The sequence below is a fragment of the Littorina saxatilis genome, linkage group LG3 (genome assembly GCF_037325665.1).
Source record: "Littorina saxatilis isolate snail1 linkage group LG3, US_GU_Lsax_2.0, whole genome shotgun sequence".
In the NCBI taxonomy this organism is placed as follows: Eukaryota; Metazoa; Mollusca; class Gastropoda; order Littorinimorpha; family Littorinidae; genus Littorina; species Littorina saxatilis.
The window spans coordinates 39,407,371-39,430,529 of NC_090247.1; the positions used below are offsets into that span (position 1 = coordinate 39,407,371).

The 23,159-nt window shown below is 40.9% G+C and overlaps 2 protein-coding genes across 7 annotated transcripts in view; one reads left to right on the top strand and one right to left on the bottom strand.

The window, feature by feature from the left end:
* LOC138962364 (dnaJ homolog subfamily B member 13-like) lies at positions 1-7,857 on the bottom strand. Its single transcript, XM_070334162.1, has 7 exons — positions 7,700-7,857; positions 5,516-5,622; positions 4,817-4,978; positions 2,854-3,011; positions 2,143-2,275; positions 1,205-1,376; positions 1-676 (listed from the first exon to the last, which is right to left on the bottom strand). The coding sequence occupies exons 1-7, from the start codon at positions 7,765-7,767 to the stop codon at positions 523-525; spliced, it is 954 nt and encodes a 317-aa protein (XP_070190263.1). The 5' UTR covers positions 7,768-7,857; the 3' UTR covers positions 1-522.
* A 155-nt stretch (positions 7,858-8,012) lies between these two features.
* LOC138962351 (cilia and flagella-associated protein 47-like) overlaps positions 8,013-23,159 on the top strand; it is a gene marked incomplete at its 3' end in the record, with an annotated part of 125,380 nt that continues 110,233 nt past the window's right edge. For all 6 annotated transcript variants that reach the window (XM_070334137.1, XM_070334131.1, XM_070334133.1 and 3 more), the window contains 3 exon segments: positions 8,013-8,294; positions 8,792-8,946; positions 11,168-11,375. In XM_070334137.1, coding sequence (XP_070190238.1) covers positions 8,145-8,294; positions 8,792-8,946; positions 11,168-11,375 — 513 coding nt within the window.

A 23,159-nucleotide genomic window follows, 5' to 3' on the forward strand; every position in this document is an offset into this window, starting at 1 on the left:
GACAGACCAAATCAGTTTATTTACAAATAAATTCACATTTTGCGAAGAAAAACAATTGCTACAATGTTCAATGAAAAACATTTCTTGGAGATGAAAATGAGTTGATCTCACAGGAAAGAAGTATGTACCAGCCCCTATCATTATGTACTTCGAATAAAAAACACAGAGTGTTGATGTCAAAAATGCATGTTTCTAGGTCATTATATCCAGTTTTTAACATGCATGTAGTAATATTGAAAAATATGCATGTTGCAATTTTTTTGAGTAACATTCATAACATTCAACGTTCTGTTTCAATGTGTCTTATCTTCTGTAGCGTTGGTGGTTCAAATGCAACTATCACCACAGTATCTGGCCTGTGTAATCACAATGAATGGGACTTTGTCCACATGTAACAAAGAGCCTTGTTCCTATTTTACCTCTGCCTTTTTCTATACTTTTTTTCTTGGTGGAAAAGTTTAGAGTATCACAGGCTATTTTTTCTGTAGTCGGTATCATGAGTTGTAAAAATGCTACAATTTGTTAGAACATTAGTGCTGTTCGAACAAAATCTTTTCTCTCTGGCGTCAAAGACGCTGGGAATTCGATGTTGAACTCGATGATGAGGTCTCCTTTCTGTGTGGGATCAGAAGACATGGGCATTCCTTCTGTGGGGACAATCTTCTTGTAACCAGGTCTAGAAAGCAAGAATCAAAAATTAAAACAAGTTTAGTGCAACATTTAATCATAGATTAAACTTTAAACTTTTCTTGTAAGAAAGTTAAGATTCAACAGCCAAATTTTCCAACAAAAGTCTAAAGTACCAAAAATGTTCAGGTTAAAACAAGATTTTAATGTAAATTGTCTTCATAATCCTCCACAAGTGAAATATCTAAATTAACTAATACTTACTTGACAATACAATTGATAGGGATGTGAAGTTTCAAATATGTCCAGGTTAAGACATGATTTGAACATAAAATGTCTTCATAATTAACCCTCCACAATAAGTGAAAATTCTAACTGATACTTGACAATCAGGTTAAGATAAGATTTGAATATAAAATGTCTTCATAACCCTCCACAGGTAAAAATTCTAACTGATACTTAACAATGCCGTTGATAGGGACGTGAGGTTCCAAAAATGTTCAGGTTAAGACAAGATTTGAACAGAAGATGTCTTCTTAACCCTCCACAAGTGAACATTCAAACTACTGATACTTACTTGACAATATCATTGATAGGGATGTGGAGGATGCGCTCATCGAGAGTGTCGATGTCTACTGTGGTTCCTGTCAGAGCCAGGCCAAGGGGGACCTTGGCAGTGTGGATCAGGTTCAAGCCTTCACGACAGAAACGAGGATGGGGCTTGTCTTTGACGATGAACACGATGTCAGCTGGAAGCATACAATTGGAAGTTGCAAAATGCTGCACACTTTTTTTTTTAGCGAAAAAAGCTACGAATTTAAGCAAAAAGAGAATTAATACTGGGATGGTATCCCTGTCAGGCTTTCATCGATAGCTATAGCCTTTAAAACAAATAGTCCTTGTAAAGAAAAATCATAACATAAGAAACCCCGCGCGGGTTAGGGGGAAGAATTTACCCGATGCTCCCCAGCATGTCGTAAGAGGCGACTAACGGATTCTGTTTCTCTTTTTACCCTTGTTAAGTGTTTCTTGTATAGAATATAGTCAATTTTTGTAAAGATTTTAGTCAAGCAGTATGTAAGAAATGTTAAGTCCTTTGTACTGGAAACTTGCATTCTCCCAGTAAGGTAATACATTGTACTACGTTGCAAGCCCCTGGAGCAAATTTTTGATTAGTGCTTTTGTGAACAAGAAACAATTGACAAGTGGCTCTATCCCATCTCCCCCCTTTCCCCATATAACCTTCGTGGTTGAAAACGACGTTAAACACCAAATAAAGAAAGAATAACATAAGAAGAGAAATATACCAGCAGATTTCCACGAAATAGAACATAAAATCAAGTCTGAAACTTAAAATAAGTGACAATTTGACTCAACTCAAGAGTACACCTGTAAACAGCACACACACACACACATTTAACACCCATGCAGGCATGCACACACACACGCACACACACCACTGTCTCTCTCTCTTTCTCTTTTACAAAAACCAATGTGAGCAAGACTGAAACGTACCAGGCACATTGTTCGGTCCCTGGTCACCTTCTTTGGGGAATGTGATTTTGGTGCCAGGCTTCCAGCCCTTTTTCACTGTGATGGTCAGGATCTTGTCCCTGATGCTTGACGTGTGTCCGTCCTCGTTCATCACCTGAGAAATATCAAGGTGAGGATATTGTTCAGCTTTGACAATGTGTGTGTGTGTCTGGAAGGGGGGGGGGATGATTGGTGCGTATGCATGTCTGTCTGTGTGTTTATGTGCTTGTATGTGTTTATAAGAGAGCGAGACAGACAGAGAGCCTATACTGCTTCCTGCAAAATCATCAACCCAAGCCATATACCTTTGCCAGACTCTGCATAAGGCAAAGAGTATGGATATGCACAGTTCTTACTGAACTACCAGCTTCAATGTACATCTCTGAGCCATCTGGATGCCATATATTTTTGCTTTGTTACCTACTCTGTTCCTGATTCCCACACAACTATTTACTTTTAGTTGAATTGGAACCTTTTGCCTGACAGGATGATTCAGGCAGAATGTATAAAGTGTTAAGAATTTAACAGGCTGGGCAGAAGACTCATTCTTAATGTTTGGACATATTTTTTTTCCGGTGCAATTTTTGTTCAAAATGCACTGGAAATCCTTTTTTAAAATGTTCGTCTGTTTAGTCTACCTCTTTCTATCAAAAAACACGACATAAAAAATAAATAAACGGAATGTTTACTTACACGTCTTGAAATCTTCATCTTCTTTGTGCAACCATGGAAGACTTCCTCAAGTGAGAGAAACAGATCTCGTTCGATAGGAGGATCCTGCTTCTTGGCACCCCGGCCATGCAGACCTCCGAAGCCCATGCTGAGGTCACCATCCACTCTATCATAGAATTCTGCAAAAAAATTGCAGGACAATTTCATTATTTTAGTCATAAAAGGTTATTGTTGTCTAGCACCATATTGCCTTGCGGTACAAAATCATTAATTCTGTAATGAATGATGTTGAAACTGGAATATTATTTCCTTTACAAACTCCTGAATCATACTGCTGTATTGATAGGAGTTTCATGTTTTATAGTCTTAATAAATGGATACTCTGACGAGATTACGCTTGCAAAGTGTTACTGGAAGTTTTACTAATGCAGTGTAGTAAGCAGTTTCAGCAGGCATTGATTTTATGTACTTTCAATTCTTCCGGATTATAAATCCGGGAAACTAAACCAAAAGATTAACATTGTTGTAATGTTTGAAGAATATCTAAACCATGCTCCCACAAGAGTGTCTTTTCTTGTTAAGTTGTGTTCGAAAATCTGATCTGAATAATACAAATATGATTAATGCATTTTCAACAAGCAAACAGCTATAACAGATTTGTTGTGCACCACTGACTTGCCATCTTAACCATTTTGCAGATGGAGAACATAAGCTGGGTGTAGTGTCAAGAGATACGATAAGATGGGGATATAGCTCAGTTGGTAGCGCGCTGGATTTGTATTCAGTTGGCCGCTGTCAGCGTGAGTTCGATCCCAGGTTCGGCAGAAATTTATTTCACAGAGTCAACTTTGTGTGCAGACTCTCTTCGGTGTCCGAACCTTCCCCCCCCCCCCCCCCCCCGTGTACACTACATTGGGTGTGCACGTTAAAGATCCCACGATTGACAAAAGGGTCTTTCCTGGCAAAATTGCTTAGGCACAGTTAATAATTGTCTACCTATACCCGTGTGACTTGGAATAATAGGCCGTGAAAGGTAAATATGCGCCGAAATGGCTGCAATCTACTGGCCGTATAAAATTTCATCTCACACGGCATCACTGCAGAGCGCCTAGAACTGTACCCACGGAATATATGCGATATAAGACTCATTGATTGATTGATTGATTGAAGATGCCGGAACATGACCATGTATACTATACCATCCAGATATAACGCACATAGTATCTAAAACTTTGAGGTGAATAATATGTGGGCATGTTAAATCAACATGCTTTCAAAACAGTGTTTTTGTTGTTGTTAGTGAACATTGGTGACTATAATTTATATTCTAATTTTACACTCAACAATCATGCAGTGTGATTCATTTTTTGGGTCATAATTTTTTTTCTAGTCTGGAGTTGTGTTGCTCTTTCAACAAAAAAGGTTTTCGATGACACACAAATGACAATAAACATGCACATAACTAAACATAACTACATGTACATGTACTCATTCAGGTGACACAAGGTGACATGCTAGATATGTCTCTTCCAATCCACAAACCTGTCCTTTTGGCGATATTAAATGCATCCGCTAAGAAAAGAAGTTGCAAATGAAGTTTATTTGAAACTATTTGCTTCAATTTCAAAACATGTTGTGATTATCCTAGAATTATGTTTATTGTTATGTGGCAAAAGGACACAGGGGTTATTCGTGTTTTCTTGCAGATTTAGAACTTTACAATATTAATGGTGAATTTGAATGCTATTTATCAAATGTAAGCCAAATTGAATTTGAAGGATATAATGGCAGCTGGTCAGTTAGTAGTCAGAGGTTATCACAAATGAATTCTTGCAAGTACAGTACTCACACAAATACTTTACCCTCAAATCTGATTTGAACAATCTTGTACACCATCTGAACTTTCAACCAATCTTCACAATCTGTAGCAAATCGTCTTTTTATCAAGCACATTAGGAAAACAAAAGTAAAACTATTCCTTTACCTTGGAAAGGGTTATCCCCACCAAAGAAGTCACGGAACACCTTGTCGGGGTTGCCATGGAAAGTGTAGCCCTGAGTCCAGGCCCCTGTTTCTCCGCTTCCAGCAGGAACGCCATTCTTCAGGCCTTCCTCTCCAAACTGGTCATACACAGCCCTCTTACGTGCTGCAAATAAAATTTGGTGTTGTTGTTATATTCAAACTTGCAGTGGCATTAAAGACCTATACATTTGTTGCTAACCTAAAGGGATTAAGAAGTGAGAGGAGAATAAAAACAAACAAAAAGACCAAAAAATACTGTTATTACGGGTTTAACGATGACTATACGAATAACATAGTACATGTGCAACGTTTTGACCACTAGGGTATTCCTCAGGCACAAATATCAGAAAAAAAGAAGACAGACGACAGAACAGAGAGAGCACAGATTAACGAATCACACTCTACGACTCACAAACCAAAACAAACGAATAAAAACAAAGACAGATTTGCAGCAAAAGCATACTCGGGCTTGAAGGGATGAAAAAAGGACCTCAGCAAACATAATAGTTCTGCATGATTTTCCTTCAAAACATAACTCTCCGAAGTCGCACGTTAACAATGGGATTTGGACAGAAAATATCCAACTGAAGGGCAGACATCCAGAGATAAACTTTGAGTGTACATACCTACGGTATACAAAGTGTTTGATCATTCAACTTACGGTCAGATAAGACATCGTAGGCTTCTGCCACTTGCATGAATTTGTCTGCTGCAGCCTGGTCATCATTGTTCTTCTCTGGGTGAAACTTCAATGCAAGTTTTCTGTAGCTATAAGGATGAAGAACAAAACATTATTTTTTTTTTAAATGGCATTACTTCAGTCAGCAAAAGTTACTGTGGAAGAAACCGTGCATTTCTATTGTACAGTGCCTAGAACCATTTTTCCCTGTTGCTCTGATCGCGTTGTTAGACTACAGGCGGAAGGTATCGTCCACTGGACTACTACTATCACAGAAAGACTATAACTTGTACAAGGTACGTCACTCACCTTCGAGTCTTCTGTGTTCTTGGAGTCGCTTCCTGGGGAAAAATATTGTTCAAGACGGTTTGCCTCTTCCTACAGTCTGTGTAAGGTCAAATAAATACAGTTGAATAATTGTTTGAACTGTATGTACCTTTAATTTTCAGCTCCCGTCCGTTGCAGCTGTTTTTAACCATCATTTGGACGAATCTTTGTTTGCGAGCCGCTAATATCCACTTTGCGTCAAATCATGCATCCGCACCAAATATGCATACCAGCGCTCATTGGTCTAAAACATACGTAAATATTGTGCAGCAAAGGGAAGCTACCCACGGGAAAATAATCATCGAATATCCTGTTATTAACCAATAAGCGCTGGTATGCATATTCGGTGCGGATACATGATTTGACACAAAGTGGATATTAGCGGCTCGCAAACGAAGATTCGTCCAAATGATGGTTAAAAACAACTGCAGCGGACGGAAGCTGAAAACTAAAGGCACATAATAGTTCAAACAATCATTCAACTGTATTTATTTGACCTTCTTATTTTTTCCCAGGAAGCGACTCCAAGAACACAGAAGACTCGAAGGTGAGTGACGTACCTTGTAGTCTTTCTATGATAGTAGTAGTCCAGTGGACGATACCTTCCGCCTGTGGTTAGACACACACACGCACACACACTCTGACACACAAACACACACAGACATACCATGTTATAATCATACAAGCACACGGGATGTGTAAATACATATGAATACGACATGGACGACAAAAGAGACGTTATTAATTGTACCCGACTTGCTTTGAACCCTACTCTTGTACTGTTTGGCAATGACAATAAGACAAAAGTTGACGAAGGTTTTTCATACATATCATTAATTGCCAAGTTTTTTGTTTATAAGTGTAGACTTGCTAAAGTCCAACCAACTCTCAACATGTACCTCAGAGAACTTGCATATGTACACAAAATAGACAAACAAGCACATCAGATTACAATGAGTTATGACAAATACATTCATAAGTGGGCTGCGTACACAGAGCTGATACAAGAATAACTGCACACACTTTCCTGCTTTTATATTCAAAAAACACTTTATTTTCTGCTGAACTCTTATGAGACCCCTCTGAACAGTTAGTTTGACCATTTTCCTGCTGTTTCCCAAAGTTTCAAGTCGATAAAGCGATGCGAAGTACCTTTTAACGGATGCGCCGCTTTGCGCCCGGATTGTCACCATCCAACATGGCGGTCGGTAAAGTTCGTCTGCTCTTAGTTTCATACTAACTTACTAAAAAAAAAAAAAAAATTTTGTGTGTGTGTGTTATAGTTGTTTAATAGAGCTCTGAACCTTTCTTTTGATACCAAATTGAACAATATTGATAAACAAATGTGTGGGTTACAGTTAATTTTAGCTGAGAAATGTCAAAAATGGTTTCAATTTATCCTCTTTGCCTCTATTACGAATTTTATTACTTTAAAAATTCATAACTCGGGTTACACTTATCCAATCTCAAAGTTATATATACCATTGGAATGCTGATTTTCTGCTCTTTCAAGTGATATAGATCAAAATGTTAAATGAAGATTTTGAATTTTTTTGTAACATACCTACATTGTATACATAAGGTGTTTTTGTTAATGTCATAATGTTCTGAATTAACTTTCCCATACTGTGAACCGGAATGCATGCATGTAACCTTTTCTGAATAAAAAATTGTGAAGAAAAATAAAAAAGAGACGTTATTTAGTGGAAAACAACGAAAAGAGTCGGAGATCTCTCGTCACAGAGTTTACATACGGCTTTTGTCCCATGAGTTCAGCATTTTGTGAGTGTTTTAACCTGCAAAATATACATTCTCCATCGAAACACATTCAAAACTTACTGTTTCTTGATATCGGCATCACTTGCACTTCGAGTCAAGTTGAGGATGCTGTAGTAATCGACTCCCATCTTCGCTGTTGTGTTCAGTCGAAGACAGTGTGTTTTGTGTAGCGACAAGATGGCGGGTCTCCTGGTTACAAGAGAGGTAAAGCCAGACAGCGGAGTTTCGAGATTTTGTCTAGCTGTCTTACAATCGTTTTAAATAATGAAAAATGACTGAATGTCGTAAAGGAATGCTTTTAATTTCCGTCAAATCTAATTTTAAACAAAGTTTTGGGTAGTATTGGAATGCGAAAACATGCCTGATTGGATGAGTACATGCTGAGTCCCAAGCAACCTGTCGCTAAACATTATGTCGGCCGTGTGGACGCGGGCTATTACTTTTTGGTTCAAATGAAGGATTTATGAGTTAACAACAATTATTTTGGTGCCAAAAGACAGTGAAGATGGAGGGTGATACTCACGGAGTGCGTATCGTGCCCCCCGTGTTGCTGTTCGACAACACACTACCCGGAAAGGTGTACACCCAGAATGTGAGTGTGAAAAATGTCGCAGGGAGCAGCAGAAGCATCCGCTACTATGGACCCAAGAGCAAGGTATGGTTTCCTTCCGTCATAAAAAGAGCCTTTTGCAATTCTTGCGCAGAAATATGCAGGTTATAAGTTGAACAGTCTTGCGTCTAGTTTTTAAGTTGGAGAAAATCTTTGTTCAGTCCCCTTGTTCCCCTTCAAAAAAAGAGATAATTACTAAATTAGTATCAAGTGTTCTGCAGAGGATCAGCAGGCTAATCACATGTTTTAATTGTAACCTTTGCAAATAAGCTTTCATGTAGACTTATACTTGAAATGTTAACATTCTTTACACGATTTACTGCTGCAAAATGAAGGAAAAAATCTCTAAACCAAAATGAAAAATCAGATTTGTTACAAAGAAAAAAAAAGTGTGTTCATCTAGGCTTCTTCTCTCCATGTATGCCGAACTTATATTATAACAAATGTATTTGTTTTATTTAAAGTTTGTACTTTGCTTCTGTAATTTGAAAAGTCTAATCATGAAAGGAGATTTAATTGATGCATGTACCATCAACTTTCAGCACTTCAAGTTGAAAGTGAAAAACCCAGAGAGCACACTGGCCTCTGGGCTGAGTGTATCGGCAGTGGTTGAATATGAGCCGACAGAAGAGACAGAGATGAAGGATCGCCTTGTGGTCATTGTGAATGGAGAGGTCATTGAGGTTCCTATCTTTGGGTAAGTTTTGGCTTTGAAAAACAAACCAAAATTGTTTTTATATTTCTAACCCTTATCAGTGCCACAAACATACACACAGCGGTTATATAGTGTTTTTGTGTGTTTTAAATGAGTTTTATCAAGTCTTTAAATAGTTTGTCCAGATAAGGTGTATAAAATTTAGCATGAATTTAAAGCAGAAACTGTAAACTTTTAAAATGTTAAAATGATTTTATTGTTAATACTCTTGGCAGCAGCAGCAGTAACAACAACAGAATCAGGTCAGGCTATGCAATTTCTTTGGATGAATTGTTTTTGCTAGTATTTTTCTTTGACTCAGTGTAATTTGTGTGAAGCTGCAGCACAGATTGTTGTTATTGTCATTCTTTTGTTACAACAAAAAAACAAAGCAATCAAACAAAACAACAACACAAACAAGCAAACACAAACCCAGCTACTTTATTGATGGGCTTAACCTTTTGTGTACATGTGTAACCAAGTGCATGACACACTCGAATTAGGTTTGGAGGCAAATCCAGTCAAACAGGAGTGAGTTTGGACTTAGGCCTAAAAAAAAAATAGGTGTGGTTACGGTAACCCGACCTACCCTATTTTTAGGGGCCGACCCTATAACTTTTTATTACATTTGTCAAAAAAAGAAAAAAAAAGAAAAAAAAACGAGTGCAGAAAACGCAATGAAAGTGACAGCGCTCGAGTCGCACACTTATTTCCCTGTCAAGTAGGTTTAATTTGTACACATTAGAAAAAAAAAAGTAAAAAAAAAAAAAGTGATTGCCTACCTTCCTACCCTATTTTTTTTGGCTATGTTACCGTAACCACACCTTTTTTTTTTTGGCCTTAATAAAAAGCCCTTTAAAAACTGCTATGTGACCGCAAATGTTTGCAAGAGCATACCAACAGACAACAGCAGCCAGTGTCACCCTATCATTAACCCCTCTGTACATCTGATATGTGTGCTTTCTTATTGATGAACAAGAAACTTAGAGTTAGAGCTTTTGTAAATAGCTCAAGCTCAAGGCCGGCAAACAACTGTCAGTGCGGAGCAGCTGTTGTGAAAGGGGGATTACTGCCTCACCCTGTCATCGAAAGAGATTCAAGTTTTACGCCCTCACGGCAAAGCCATTAGGAACATATTCCTGGGTTTTACCCCGACTTTAGATGAGATACACAAGTGTATGCGTGTTCAGGTGGTATCAGCCATCTGCACTTATGGCAGAATGACCAAGTTCTTTTACGTGCCACTGTGGTGACACGGGGGTGGGACATGGCTACAGTCTCTGAGTCTGCACATAAAGTAGACCGTGTACGTGTCCGTCCTGGCCTGGATTCGAACCGGCAACCCTAGGATCACAAATCCAGTGCTCTACCAGTGATGTACATTTTTCTAGCAGCCTTTAGGACAATTAATTGTCCTGAAGACTGAAAATCAATAGGACAGTGTCCTGAGATTGCAATTTCAATAGGACAAAAACACGACTCGTAAAACCGCATTTAAAAAGATTTTTCAGTTTAAATTCTTCCACCTTCCGCGACTGTCATGACTAGATACTCAAAGGATTGAATCACATTTCAAAGTTATTTGAACAGTTGTCGGTTTTTTTTCACTGCCCATCTGTCGACAATGTTTTTCAGGTAGGCATCTGACCGTTCTGCGGGTCCCTCAAGTTTTGCTTTCAGGATCATGTCCTGGGTTTTGACACACAATCGGTTTCTTCGAGCCGCGCACACCAAGTTCTGTGCACTGAATCCTCTCTCAACGATTTATTGCTGAGCCAATGAATGCACTCGAGGCACCATATGGGTTCGGTTTTCTTTTTTTCTTCTTGATCCAACTTGAGGATAAATTAATTCAAAGAATCAGATCCCATATGGTGCCTCGTTCACTCAACAAACTGGTCACACGCAGTGCATACTTTCGCTTGGCAAAACCGAAACCAGCTTTCCTCACGCAGTGTTTACTTTCGCTTGGCAAAACCGAAACAAGCTTTCCTCAGTCTTGAAAATTGAACAGTCCGCATGTCCGCTTCATTGTCAAAAACGATCCTACCCTTGACCACTTCTTCTGTAGGTTAATCGGACCTGTGTCCTGCTGGGGTTAAAGCTATAGGTCCTGGGGAAATTGGATCGGTCAGAGACCGGAGACCGACTAAAATGTACATCACTGCTCTACCATCTGAGCTACCCCCACCCTGTCATAAATATTATTTGTTCTTATACACAGGTACCCCACACGACCAGCGCTGGAGATCAAGTCAAAGGTGGACTTTGGCAACGTATTGGCCAACAGCAAGGTCATCGCCAGGGAGATCTCCCTTGTCAACTCTGGGTCCAAGGCGGGAGAGTTTAAAATTGACTACAATGGAAGCAAGCCTATTGCCATCATCCCCAACCAAGGTTCTGTTCCTCCTGACAGCGTACAGCTAATCAAGGTGAGTTGTTGAGAATAAAAAGTGCAGTCAATCCTGTCTAAAATGACCACCTAAGGGACCAACTACAAGGGGTCGATATCGAACGGTAAATAATATGGGGAAAACAACTACAGTCTGTAATCAGGGATCTTTTTGGGTGGTCCTTGTGGGCATGTGGGCATTATGAAGAGGTGGTCGCTGAGGTTGGACTGTCTAATAATATGTATTTATTTAATTTTCTATTATACTGGTTTCTGTTTTAAGAAGTAAAAACAAATAGATGCGCAATGTATGCTGTTAAATATAAAATTTCAAAAATAAATTTTGATTTAATTAATATACTTACCAACTCACATAGATAGCAATAACTTCGTTTGGTTGCTAAGACATTGAAGCACTCTTACATGGTAACATGGGGAGATAACTCTAAAACTAAAACCATATGCCATATAAGGCATGGTCCGTGGTGGTTATCTCCCCTACCGGTGCCCTGCGCATGCGCAGGATGTATACCGGTGATACTCATTCCGTTCTGAAACATATACCCCTTCATACAATTTGCGGGGCAGGCTGGGAGGGAATTCGATATGTGAGTTGGTAAGTATAGGCAGGTTTCACAGTATTGTGTTCAGCAATTTACTACTTACACACTCAAATTCTACAAAATAAATGTTGGCACACAATTCAAAGGACATGTTTTTCCAACAAAGTGAGTTTGTTACAACTAAAAACAGTAATTTTTTTTATAGTCCTGGTCCTTATTTATATCTAAAAACCAGGCGCAAAGCGGCATACCCTGAAAACGCAAAAAAAGCAATACGGTCATCCTATGCATGCATATAGCTCATATAGCCAAAACCGTTGAAGATAGAAAGACATTTATTGAACAAAAAATATGCCCCACATAATTCTTAACAAGTTTTTTTCTTGTATGTATATCAAAATATTGATTCTCAAATGAATGGTTTGAAAAAATACGACTTCCGGCAGACCTAGACCGTTTTGAAGGAAAAACCCGTCTTTTTTTTCAAACCATTCCATGGCCATCAATATTTTCATATACATGTAAGACCAAAACGTGTTAAGACTGGTGTTGTGCATCTAGTTTGTTCAATAAATGTCTTTCTATCTTCAATGGTTTTGGCTAGATGAGGTAACAAGAGAAGGATATGGGCATTGGAATTACGTCAACATTTCGAGCATTGTCACAGATGAAACATTTACTGCAGGGTGCTCCTGATTAACAAACCGAGCAAAACTGAAAATTATTGAAGAGAAGACATGTCTGAACAGTTTATAAAGAGACAAGTTTGCAATCATTTGTAAACACCATTATTGTATGGAGGAGTAACTGTTCCCCTACCCCCTAAGAAGGTATTTCTGTCCGTCAACCACGTGAGCGATCGCCACAAACCGAGGCATCACTCGCATTTCAGTTTGGACACACCGGCTGATTGCAAATGCACAGTACGTGTTTCGACACTGAAACGTGACGATTGAGCGTCAAAATAGTTTCTTAAAACAGTCGAAAATGGAGTTAAATGTGACTTCAACACTCAGTGGCGATCGCTAGAGTGGCGATTGTTACTAGACGGACACTAGAAAACCTCAGAAAATGTAATTACTTTGCGATTTTTTTAACTGAAAAACTGTTGCGGTCTTTTTCTGTCGAGCGCGAGCGTCAACGTAAAACAACGTGAGGTCACTTCCTCCCCAAACGGTTAGTTTTTGAATGAAAAGAAAAATGTGGCGATCGCTACATTGTTTAGACGGACTGGATCGCAACTTTGAAACTCGGGTCACCGTGCGTCGATCAAGGGCAAATTGACCTCGGCAACATTATAACTCACTTCAAGGGTGCACAAACTTGTATTTACAGTATACAAAATTAGGTAAACTTGTGTTTTTGTCCTGTGAAATCACAATTAGTTTCGATGCTCTTGATATCGCTATGCGGACGGACAGATCCGAATCCCCATACATTTTTTTTGCGGAGCTAGTATAAGTTAGAATTTGTGTTATGGATATCGATTGTTGTTGAAAAACAATCATTTCAATGTGTTCTGGCACTCTCAACCACCACAGCATTGATACTTGTGCATGTGTGTGTTGGAATTTAGTTCTTTGTTTAGTGATGCTGTGGCAAAAGTAAATTCATCCGTCCGTATTTTGACGATCGCCACCATTCACACGCACATAAATAAACACATTATCAAAAATTTCAACTTTTATTTTCAAAAAAGTATTTAAACAACAACTAGTTTGCATGTTAATACAACAAATACAGCAGATTCTCACAGATATGGATTTAAAAGACTAAGCAAATCTGAGACTATCAAAATGGCCTAATACCATGAAACCTGCCTATATTAATTAAATCAAAATTTATTTTTGAAATTTTATATTAAATTACATACCGTACTTTCCGGGTGACAAGGCGCTTCGTTATCTAAGACGCACCCCCTTCTTTTTAAAAAAAATTGTAATCCAGTCACCCATTGGACGCAGGGGGCCGATAGGGCGCACCAAAATTGAAAAAGTATACCGGTAGTGGAAGAATGAAAATAAGCCGGCGAGATCAAAGCCAGGTCCATTGTTTATAGTTTTTGCCATGAGAGGTGGTTCCTGTCATATCTGAGAGAGGAAACACTTCCTGCTTCGGGGTCAGTGACCGGTCAGTGACCGAGTTTAACAGAGTCGAACTCTGTGTGTGCGGCGAGATCAAAGACATTGTGATAGCTGGGTGGCCTTGTTTATAGACACGACCTTCTTCCCAGGGGTCAATGACCCAGTTTTTGCCATGAGAGGTGGTTCCCCTGTCATATCTGAGAGAGGAAATACTTCCTGCACCGGGTCAGTGACCGGTCAGTGACCGAGTTTAACAGAGTGGAAATAATTATGTGTGCTCTGTGTGTGCGGCCAGATCAAAGGCAGGCATTGTGATAGCTGGGTGGCTTGAGAGCTCGAGGAAACTTGGCCAGGGCAGTACCTAGTAGCTGAAACATGCATTATCACAAGTTGTTTGACTGGTACTCAGGCGGTCTCTTTGATTTTTTTCGTATTTCATACACGGATTAGACGCTTCGTTATACAAGACGCAGGGGTCGAACTCGAGGAAAAAAGTCGCGCCTTATGACCCGGAAAGTACGGTATTCTTACTCAACTCACATAGATAGCAGATTGCTAATCTAGGTGGTGGGTAAATTTACTCACAGTTAACATCTTGCCAGTATCTGGCCTGCAGCTACAATAGCTGGCAGACCGAAAGTTCTGTACTGCCGGGAACCAGATACGTCCCGTAGGTAAACATATAAAAAGGCATCTTCTGATGTCTAGTAGATGTGTACTATAATAGCGGGTACTTAAAATATCCCGCAGATAGAAACTCATGACTACGTTCTTGCACGTTCAATGAGCTGCATTCATGACTTATGAAAGTCTCTAAGACTTGAGAACAGGTAAAGAAGAGACCCACACTCTGACTTCTTGAGTCTGTGCTGCCTGAAGAGGGAGGACTGACTACCCCCCCCCCCTTTTCTTGCCACCACTGTAGGCATGCCTAATCAATGTGGCAGACCATCTAGCTAAGGTTGACTTCACTAAGTCATTGCCTCTACAAGAGTTGATGGAAATAAACAAAAGCCTTTGTTCTGATGATCTAAACAGATCAGTGCGAGTTAGAAATATATTTAAAACTCGAAATGTTCAATAGGCTAATATGGCTCTAACAGAGCCAAACTATTGCAAGTGGATTGAATTGTATTATCGGAGCTGGTTCCTCAGGTTTCTGATTATTTGCCAGAAATTTGAATTAAACCTAAGCGCTATAGATCAGTCTTTCTCCAAAGAGATGACTATAGCAAAACCAGATAGAAAATGCACCTATACTCCCACTTCTCTCAGAAGCTACTAGAGTAAGAATGACCGCTTCTCGTGTTTAGATTAATAAGACTAATTTTGTCAAGTATTAAACAATCCGATCTCAAAAGCTCCAAAACTAGGAGCAAATCCCAAGACGGGACTGGAGATTTGTTTACAGCCAACCAAAGGGAGGCTCCTTTAGTCACGATGGCTATAAAGAGCCCAAGTGAAAAAAATTTTGCGACCTAGCTGTTTCAGTGCAACTGATATCGCGTAACGTCCTAAAATAGAGACGTGGGGAAAATTCAGAAAGCCAGAATAGGTGGTTCGCCACCTGCAATGAACAGAGAGAAATGGAGTTCTTTCCGTTAATATTACGCCATTTGTTCCAAGGCAGTCAATGTGACATGGAAACTAAGCCGCTGAACCCTTATGGGATCTCTAGACCAAATCCAGAGTTGAGGCAGAAGCTCCTGAGCGTCTCAATGATTCCCGTACAGTAGACACCCGTGTGGATCGAGTGTAAAAAAAAACAGCGCCCTCTTGCCAGCTTTAAGGGCCTTAAGGGCTGGCAACCAATGAAAAATGGGCCCATAATGTGCGACCGACAGGACGCTCCAAGTAAAATCGAGAGTATTATCCGACAAACATTTAGCAGAAGGTGATAGTACCGAGAGGCAAAAAACTTCTATCAGCGGCTTCTCCATATTCACCAGAAGGAGTAGAAGCGCGTAGTGAGATAGAGTCCAATCCGTGTGGACATACTTGTCCGACTGACTTAGAGAGTCTGCCAAGTCATAAAACCTCTCAGAAAGGTACTTCACTGCTAATAAGATCTCGTGGTGGTAACACCACATCAAAATCTCGCATGCTCGATGTGGCAGCGATGAGGAGCGAGATGCCCCCCCCCCCCTTTTGCTTATTGAGATAAGAAGGCCACTGTGGTGTTGTCTGATTGAATCAACACATGTTCTCCCCTGACAAGGGGAAACAATTCCACAAGAAACAGAAGAACTGCTTCGCTGGTGGAGAGAGAATCAATGGAAAAGCCTTGCATGAGCAATGGTGCGAGAAGCCAATGATTGGTTGTGTCTGTGAACCAGTCGAGAAAAGACACTAACACTCTTTGTTTGATTGCTTAGAAACAAAATAAAATGTAGCCACTTACGATCTATTTTGTGTATCCAAAGGAGGGAGTAAACATCGGCACGATCTTTGTAAGTGACTCAAGAAAGGACCTCAATAAGTGGTAGTCCTAATCCCCCTCCAGCCGCTGTGGTAAAACACAAAGGCAGAAAGCGGAGTGATGACAAGCACTAAGACTCCAGTTGACAGAACTGTCAATAGTAAGAATAAAAACGTGCTATTGTTTGCCCACTGAACCCGACGCTAAATTGCGGTGGGTATTTGGCAAAGCGCCATGCCGGGAAGAAGATAAACAAACCCGACCTCTGAATCGCCCCGAGGGGATAAAGTGATGGGTATTTGGCAAAACGCCATGCTGAGAAGGTAAAAACCAAAGCTGAGAACAGCCAGCTTAGTGCTTTTTGAGTCACTTGAGAAAAAGTGAATGTAATCGGTCAGTGTTAGTCTGTCCGGCCGGCCGTCCGGCCGGCCGGCCGTCCGTAGACACCACCTTAACGTTGGACTTTTCTCGGAAACTATCAAAGCGATCCGGCTCATATTTTGTTTAGTCGTGACCTCCAATGACCTCTACACTTTAACGATGGTTTCGTTGACCTTTGACCTTTTTCAAGGTCACAGGTCAGCGTCAAAGGAAAAATTAGACATTTTATATCTTTGACAAAGTTCATCGGATGTGATTGAAACTTTGTAGGATTATTCTTTACATCAAAGTATTTACATCTGTAGCCTTTTACGAACGTTATCAGAAAAACAAGGGAGATAACTAGCCTTTTCTGTTCGGCAACACACAACTTAACGTTGGGCTTTTCTCGGAAACTATAAAAGTGACCGGGCTCAAATTTTATGTGAACGTGACTCCCAGTGACCTCTACACTTTGACGTCTGCTTTGGTGACCTTTGACCTTTTTCAAGGTCACAGGTATGTCTTGAAGGAAAAAAATTGAAATATCATATCTCTGAAACTATTCATCGGATTTGATTCAAACTTTATAGGATTATTCTTTACATCAAATTATTTACATCTGTATTGTGTTGTGAATAGCAATTTCTTCCTGTCCATCTGATGCCTCATATAATATTCAGAACTGCGAAAGTGACTCGATCGAGCGTTTGCTCTTCTTGTCTAGATAAGAAAAGCCAGACCTGCCGTGGGCTTTATTTTGCTGTGAGTTTCTCTTGTTAGAGAAGAGTCTGCGTGCACAGAAGAGGATTCGAAGAGAACCCTCAAGCAAGGAAGAGAATAAAGTCTCACCGACAGAACAATACTGTCGGCCGAGGCCTTCTTTCCGGTGAACAGCAAAGCTAAATCCTTTGTAAATGTGTCCCAACAGAACACAAAGGCATCCCGTGAGTACGTAACTGCACAAGGGAAAGAACGAATCAAAGACTTGTTCAAAGACGATAATAGAAAGAAGTGCGGCCACAATCTTCCACAGCCAGGAGATCATTGTTCTTGAAAAAAGACAGTTTCTCCTTGCTATGAACATTAAGATGTATGATCGTCAAGCCCGGTGTAACCGGGAGCGGTTCCGTAGTAAGAAGAAAAGAATAAACTAAGTTCTTAGGCTTGGTGTAACCGAGGCCTACGGATAGCGCTCCGCGAGTGATGCGTTACTTGCGCGGGTGACGCAAGCGAAAACAACGCCGCCTCGCTGCCCACAAGGAAGTGGTGGCAAAGGAGAATCATTTGATAAAACTTCCACAAGTTCAAATGCCCCCGAGGGAGGATCTAAGAACTTAAAGTTCGAAAATTTCCTGAAATAGGGCTCAAATCAGTTGAATGTGACGCAAGCCACAGCAAACCTGAAGCAGGAGCCTCCCCATATGATGCCGGCAAAGGCAGAGGTGAGGCAAAACATTGTGTGAGAAAACTTTTATAAGTTGAAAAAGCCACGAAAGGAGACTCTAAAAACTTAAAGTTCGCAGATTGTTCCTGAGAAGGAGCAAAATCAGCTAAAGCTGATGGTGAAGTAACGGCAGATGACAATGCTACTGCTAACCCCTCAGGGAAACAGTGCGTATTAACCTCTGCTGCTAGTGCCAAAACGATGGCAGCTTCCTGTTCAGTAGTATCCCAACGATCGTTGAAAGGATGAGAACCGGAAACCAATCCCGGCAAGGCAACATCTGCCGAAACCGGAAAGGTTGGGGAAAACAAATTTCCGGAAGCCAGAACTCCGCGAACGGATGTACCATCCACCTGCCTTATGCCAGCCACAAAGCTGGGAGAGGAAACGGATGCAGCCCGTGGAAAGGCAGAGGAAGCCGCAAAAGCGGAACCGGAAGCCAAAGACTGATGATTGCCGACTGCCAACACCAAAGTGTTAATGGAAGAGGAACATCGCTCTGATAAACTTTCGCAAGTTGATAAGCCACATCAGGTGACTGTAAAAACTTGAAGCTCTCAGCCCGTTCCTGAGAAGAAGCGAAATCAGCAAAAGCTGATGGAGGAGGAGCAGCGGAAGTGGTTGCCGCAAACACCCCTTCCGAGAAGCAGTGTGCAGTAACCTCTGCTGCCAAAGCCAACAAAAGATGTAGCTTAGCCGGAAGTCGGCGAGGAGCTTCCTCATCTGCATCTGATGCTTCTTCCTCCATATCATGTTCATCCCCAACAGAAGCATCATAACGATCATCTGAGGGATGTCCAGCGGAACCGACATCCGGTGAGGCAACTTGAGCCGAAACCGGAAACGGTTGTGAAAAATTTCCGGAAACCGGAAATCCGTGGATGGAACCACCATCCGTCTGCCCAATGCCAGCTGAAAGGCTGGGAAAGGAAGCGGATGTAGCCTGAGAAAGGCTAGCGGAAGCCGCACCAGCGGAACCGGAAGCCACAGGCTGATGAATGACTCCCGCCAACAGCGAAGTGCTACTAGCGGAAGTCAAACCTCTCCTGCCACCGGAAGCCGCCCCGACCTTATCGGAGTGAGCGGAACCAGCAGAGGACTGAATAGCATGAGCATCGACCAGCCCCAATAAATTGGAACCGGAAGATCCTGTAACCTGTCTGCCAGCAGCCGCCCCGACCTTAACGGAGTTGACGGAACCAGCAGACACATGCCCTTCACATCCCATGCCCAGGACCGTGAAAACGGAGCCAGGTTGGTTTGTGGAAAAACCCTTACTGTCAGTGTGCAATTCCGCCGAAACGGAAACCGACGTCAAAGGTTTGCGTACTTCGCCAAGAACACCCGAAGGTGCTGATGTCCTAGACTCAGACAAAAACTTGCCTAAAGATGAGTCCGACATATCCAACACCGTCGTTGGATCTGCGACCACGCCAGCGGACGTGACCGTCGCAGTCGGTTCGGAACGAACCCGCTCAAGCGAATGAACATTTACGACACCCGAAGGAAGAGGCAGAGCAGCACGCGAGGCTATTTGCCCTTTCCGACGAGATCAAAACATGCACCTCTGTCTAAAAAGACGATAATATTGCCAGCAAATCGGCTTTAGTCAAAGCTAAAACAGCGCTAGGCGCTTGAACTTTCTTGAAAGAAGCCGCAACAGACGAGGTAGGTTTGTCAATCGAAACCGAACACAATTCATCATTCGCCGGGTTGAAAACGTAAACAGAAACGTTATCGCTCAGTGAAAATTTTCTGAGTACGAGACGCAGTGGTAGTAGCTACCTTAACTTTAGATTGGTCGCATTGCCTGACTGAGAACTGGGAGAGCAAGCCTGTCTGGTCGAACTCCGAGTTTTCACTCACTCTCTTTATCTTAAGGTTTGTCCGTCATTTTGTATGACAAAACTGAACCAAAATACAAGTTGCAACACGCTCCAAAAGTTAAATCAAACGCGTCTCGGTAATAAAAATGAAAGCTCTCACCCAATACTTGAAGTAGAGATGAAACAACAACAGCGTTACCAAGATTCGATGGTCAGTCACCGCCGTGAAGACCAATAGCTTTAGATCAAAGCCAGAGTACTACAGCACGTCTTTCTCCGTGCGTTGAAGAAAAAGGAATGAGTATCACCGGTATACATCCTGCGCATGCGCAGGGCACCGGTAGGGGAGATAACCACCACGGACCATGCCTTATATGGCATATGGTTTTAGTTTTAGAGTTATCTCCCCATGTTACCATGTAAGAGTGCTTCAATGTCTTAGCAACCAAACGAAGTTATTGCTATCTATGTGAGTTGAGTAAGAATATGTAATTTAATTATGTAATATGTTTCAGATTATTATGAGCTACACCAAATAATATAATAGTGCTTGTGTTGAAAGTTTGTTTTTTCTTGTGACTGATGAATATGTCTTGGTGACATAGGCTGTTAACCCTTACACTGGTGCAATTCTGTAACACATGTTACATAGCCACTGGTGAATTAACAATAACAGAGAGAAAAATAACAAAAAACGGTCATATAGGTTTTCAAAGCCATGGGAGGTAATCGGAACCGACCAAACAGACTGAGCCAGTAGCGCAACATATGTCGTGACAACCAGGTGACATGACAACCAGGTGACAGTATACGTACAGTAGCGCGACATATGTCGCGACAACCAGTCTAAGGGTTAAGATTGAAACTAACATTAAACAAGTCGCGTAAGGCGAAAATACAATATTTAGTCAAGTAGCTGCATGTCGAACTCACAGAATGAAACTGAACGCAATGCCATTTTTCAGCAACACCGTATACTCGTAGCATCGTCAGTCCACCGCTCATGGCAAAGGCAGTGAAATTGACAAGAAGAGCGGGGTAGTAGTTGCGCTAAGAAGGATAGCACGCTTTTCTGTACCTCTCTTTGTTTTAACTTTCTGAGCGTGTTTTTAATCCAAACATATCATATCTATATGTTTTTGGAATCAGGAACCGACAAGGAATAAGATGAAAGTGTTTTTAAATTGATTTGGACAATTTAATTTTGATAATAATTTTTATATATTTAATTTTCAGAGCTTGTTTTTAATCCGAATATAACATATTTATATGTTTTTGGAATCAGCAAATGATGGAGAATAAGATAAACGTAAATTTGGATCGTTTTATAAATTTTTATTTTTTTTTTACAATTTTCAGATTTTGAATGACCAAAGTCATTAATTAATTTTTAAGCCACCAAGCTGAAGATTACTTGACCAAAATTTGAACCAATTTGGTTGAAAAATGAGGGCGTGACAGTGCCGCCTCAACTTTCACGAAAAGCCGGATATGACGTCATCAAAGACATTTATCAAAAAAATGAAAAAAACGTTCGGGGATTTCATACCCGGGAACTCTCATGTCAAATTTCATAAAGATCGGTCCAGTAGTTTAGTCTGAATCGCTCTACACACACACACACACACACACACACACACACACACACGCACACACACACGCACACACGCACATACACGCACATACACCACGACCCTCGTTTCGATTCCCCCTCGATGTTAAAATATTTAGTCAAAACTTGACTAAATATAAAAAAACAAGAGGCGAAGCCTTCAACTTGTTCAAGGCTCCCGTAAGAAATCGACAAACAGTAACACAAGCTCAAATCACTCCGTCACATGCACACGCACACACACCACACACACACCACATACTCCGAGTTAAAACTAACGCATCATATTTACTCCATGTATAATTTTTAAAAGAAATCAAACAGATAAAATGACTGTGTATTTGTTGTTGGTGTAGTTGTCTCTGAAGGAGATCTTGTGCAATCCTCTCTCTCTCTCTCTCACACACACACACACACACACACACACACACACACACACACACACACACACACACACACACACACACACACACACACACACACACACACACACACACACACTTTTAAACTGCATCAGCATAATTATCATGGCAAAGCTTATCTACAATCATTAACTTACTCTACAGCTTGCGTATCAAGATAATATATTCTTGGAATTGTCATACGACTAAGATTTAAAGATATGGGCGTCACGATGGTCACACTCAGACAGGTTCACATGAGGTTATTTGCCCTGGTCCTCGCACTCCGAAGTCTCTGATATTGTTCAGTGACACATTGTCCTGCTGGCAACCAGCTCCACGTGCTTGGGCATGAACGGTCACCAAGAAGACCATTATCTCTCATATACTGGCTGTGTGAAAGCTATTAAGGTCAATGACAGAAAAACCGTGTACTTCCTCACTGCAGCCCTGGGAATTTGTTTAATCCTGTCCCACTCAATTATCGGAATGTTCCTGTACACTATGTCTGTGTATCAGAGAGTTGTAATGTTCATTTGTAAGGACGTGCTTTCCTGAAACAAATGAAGAGTTGGATTACAACGCTGCAGTGTTCTCTGCCCTGGATTGTAGCTTGCCCGTCGTAAATCAGCAGTAGATCTGGGGGTGCTGTGTTCATTTGGAAATGTACCATCAGCTTATCTGTCTTTTGCACTGCAGACACCAAGCAATAGGTACCTGCCATGTGGTCACTTTTTCCACTGCTGTCCTCAATCATATACTTTTCATCAAGACTTGTCACCATGCCGAGTGGATCTAAATTCAGAAGTCGTCATGTGGCTGAGGCATATCTGACATAGCGTCGATCTTGTTGTAGCTTATCCTCCTTTCTGAAACAAAAGGCAAAATACGATTAGTTGTGATGACTACAACCTACACAAATAAAAACAGTGTTTTGATACTGAATAGTCGGGTTATAATACAAGCTACTTTACTTATGCAGCATGCATGGGAATCCTACATTATGCGAAACATGTCAACTGACTGCAGCAGCCTGGTTCTTAAAATAATTCTGACGGTCAACACAGTCAACACACTATTCACACTATTCACAGTCCATTTTTAGGAGCAAC

Excerpts from the sequence above, each read along its gene's own strand:
- LOC138962364 (XM_070334162.1), bottom strand. The coding sequence starts at position 7,767 with ATGGGAGTCGATTACTACAGCATCCTCAACTTGACTCGAAGTGCAAGT. Across the intron at positions 5,623-7,699 it reads GATGCCGATATCAAGAAACA|CTACAGAAAACTTGCATTGA; the intron begins GTAAGTTTTGAA and ends TCATCCTTATAG. Across the intron at positions 3,012-4,816 it reads TGGGGATAACCCTTTCCAAG|AATTCTATGATAGAGTGGAT; the intron begins GTAAAGGAATAG and ends ATTTTTTTGCAG.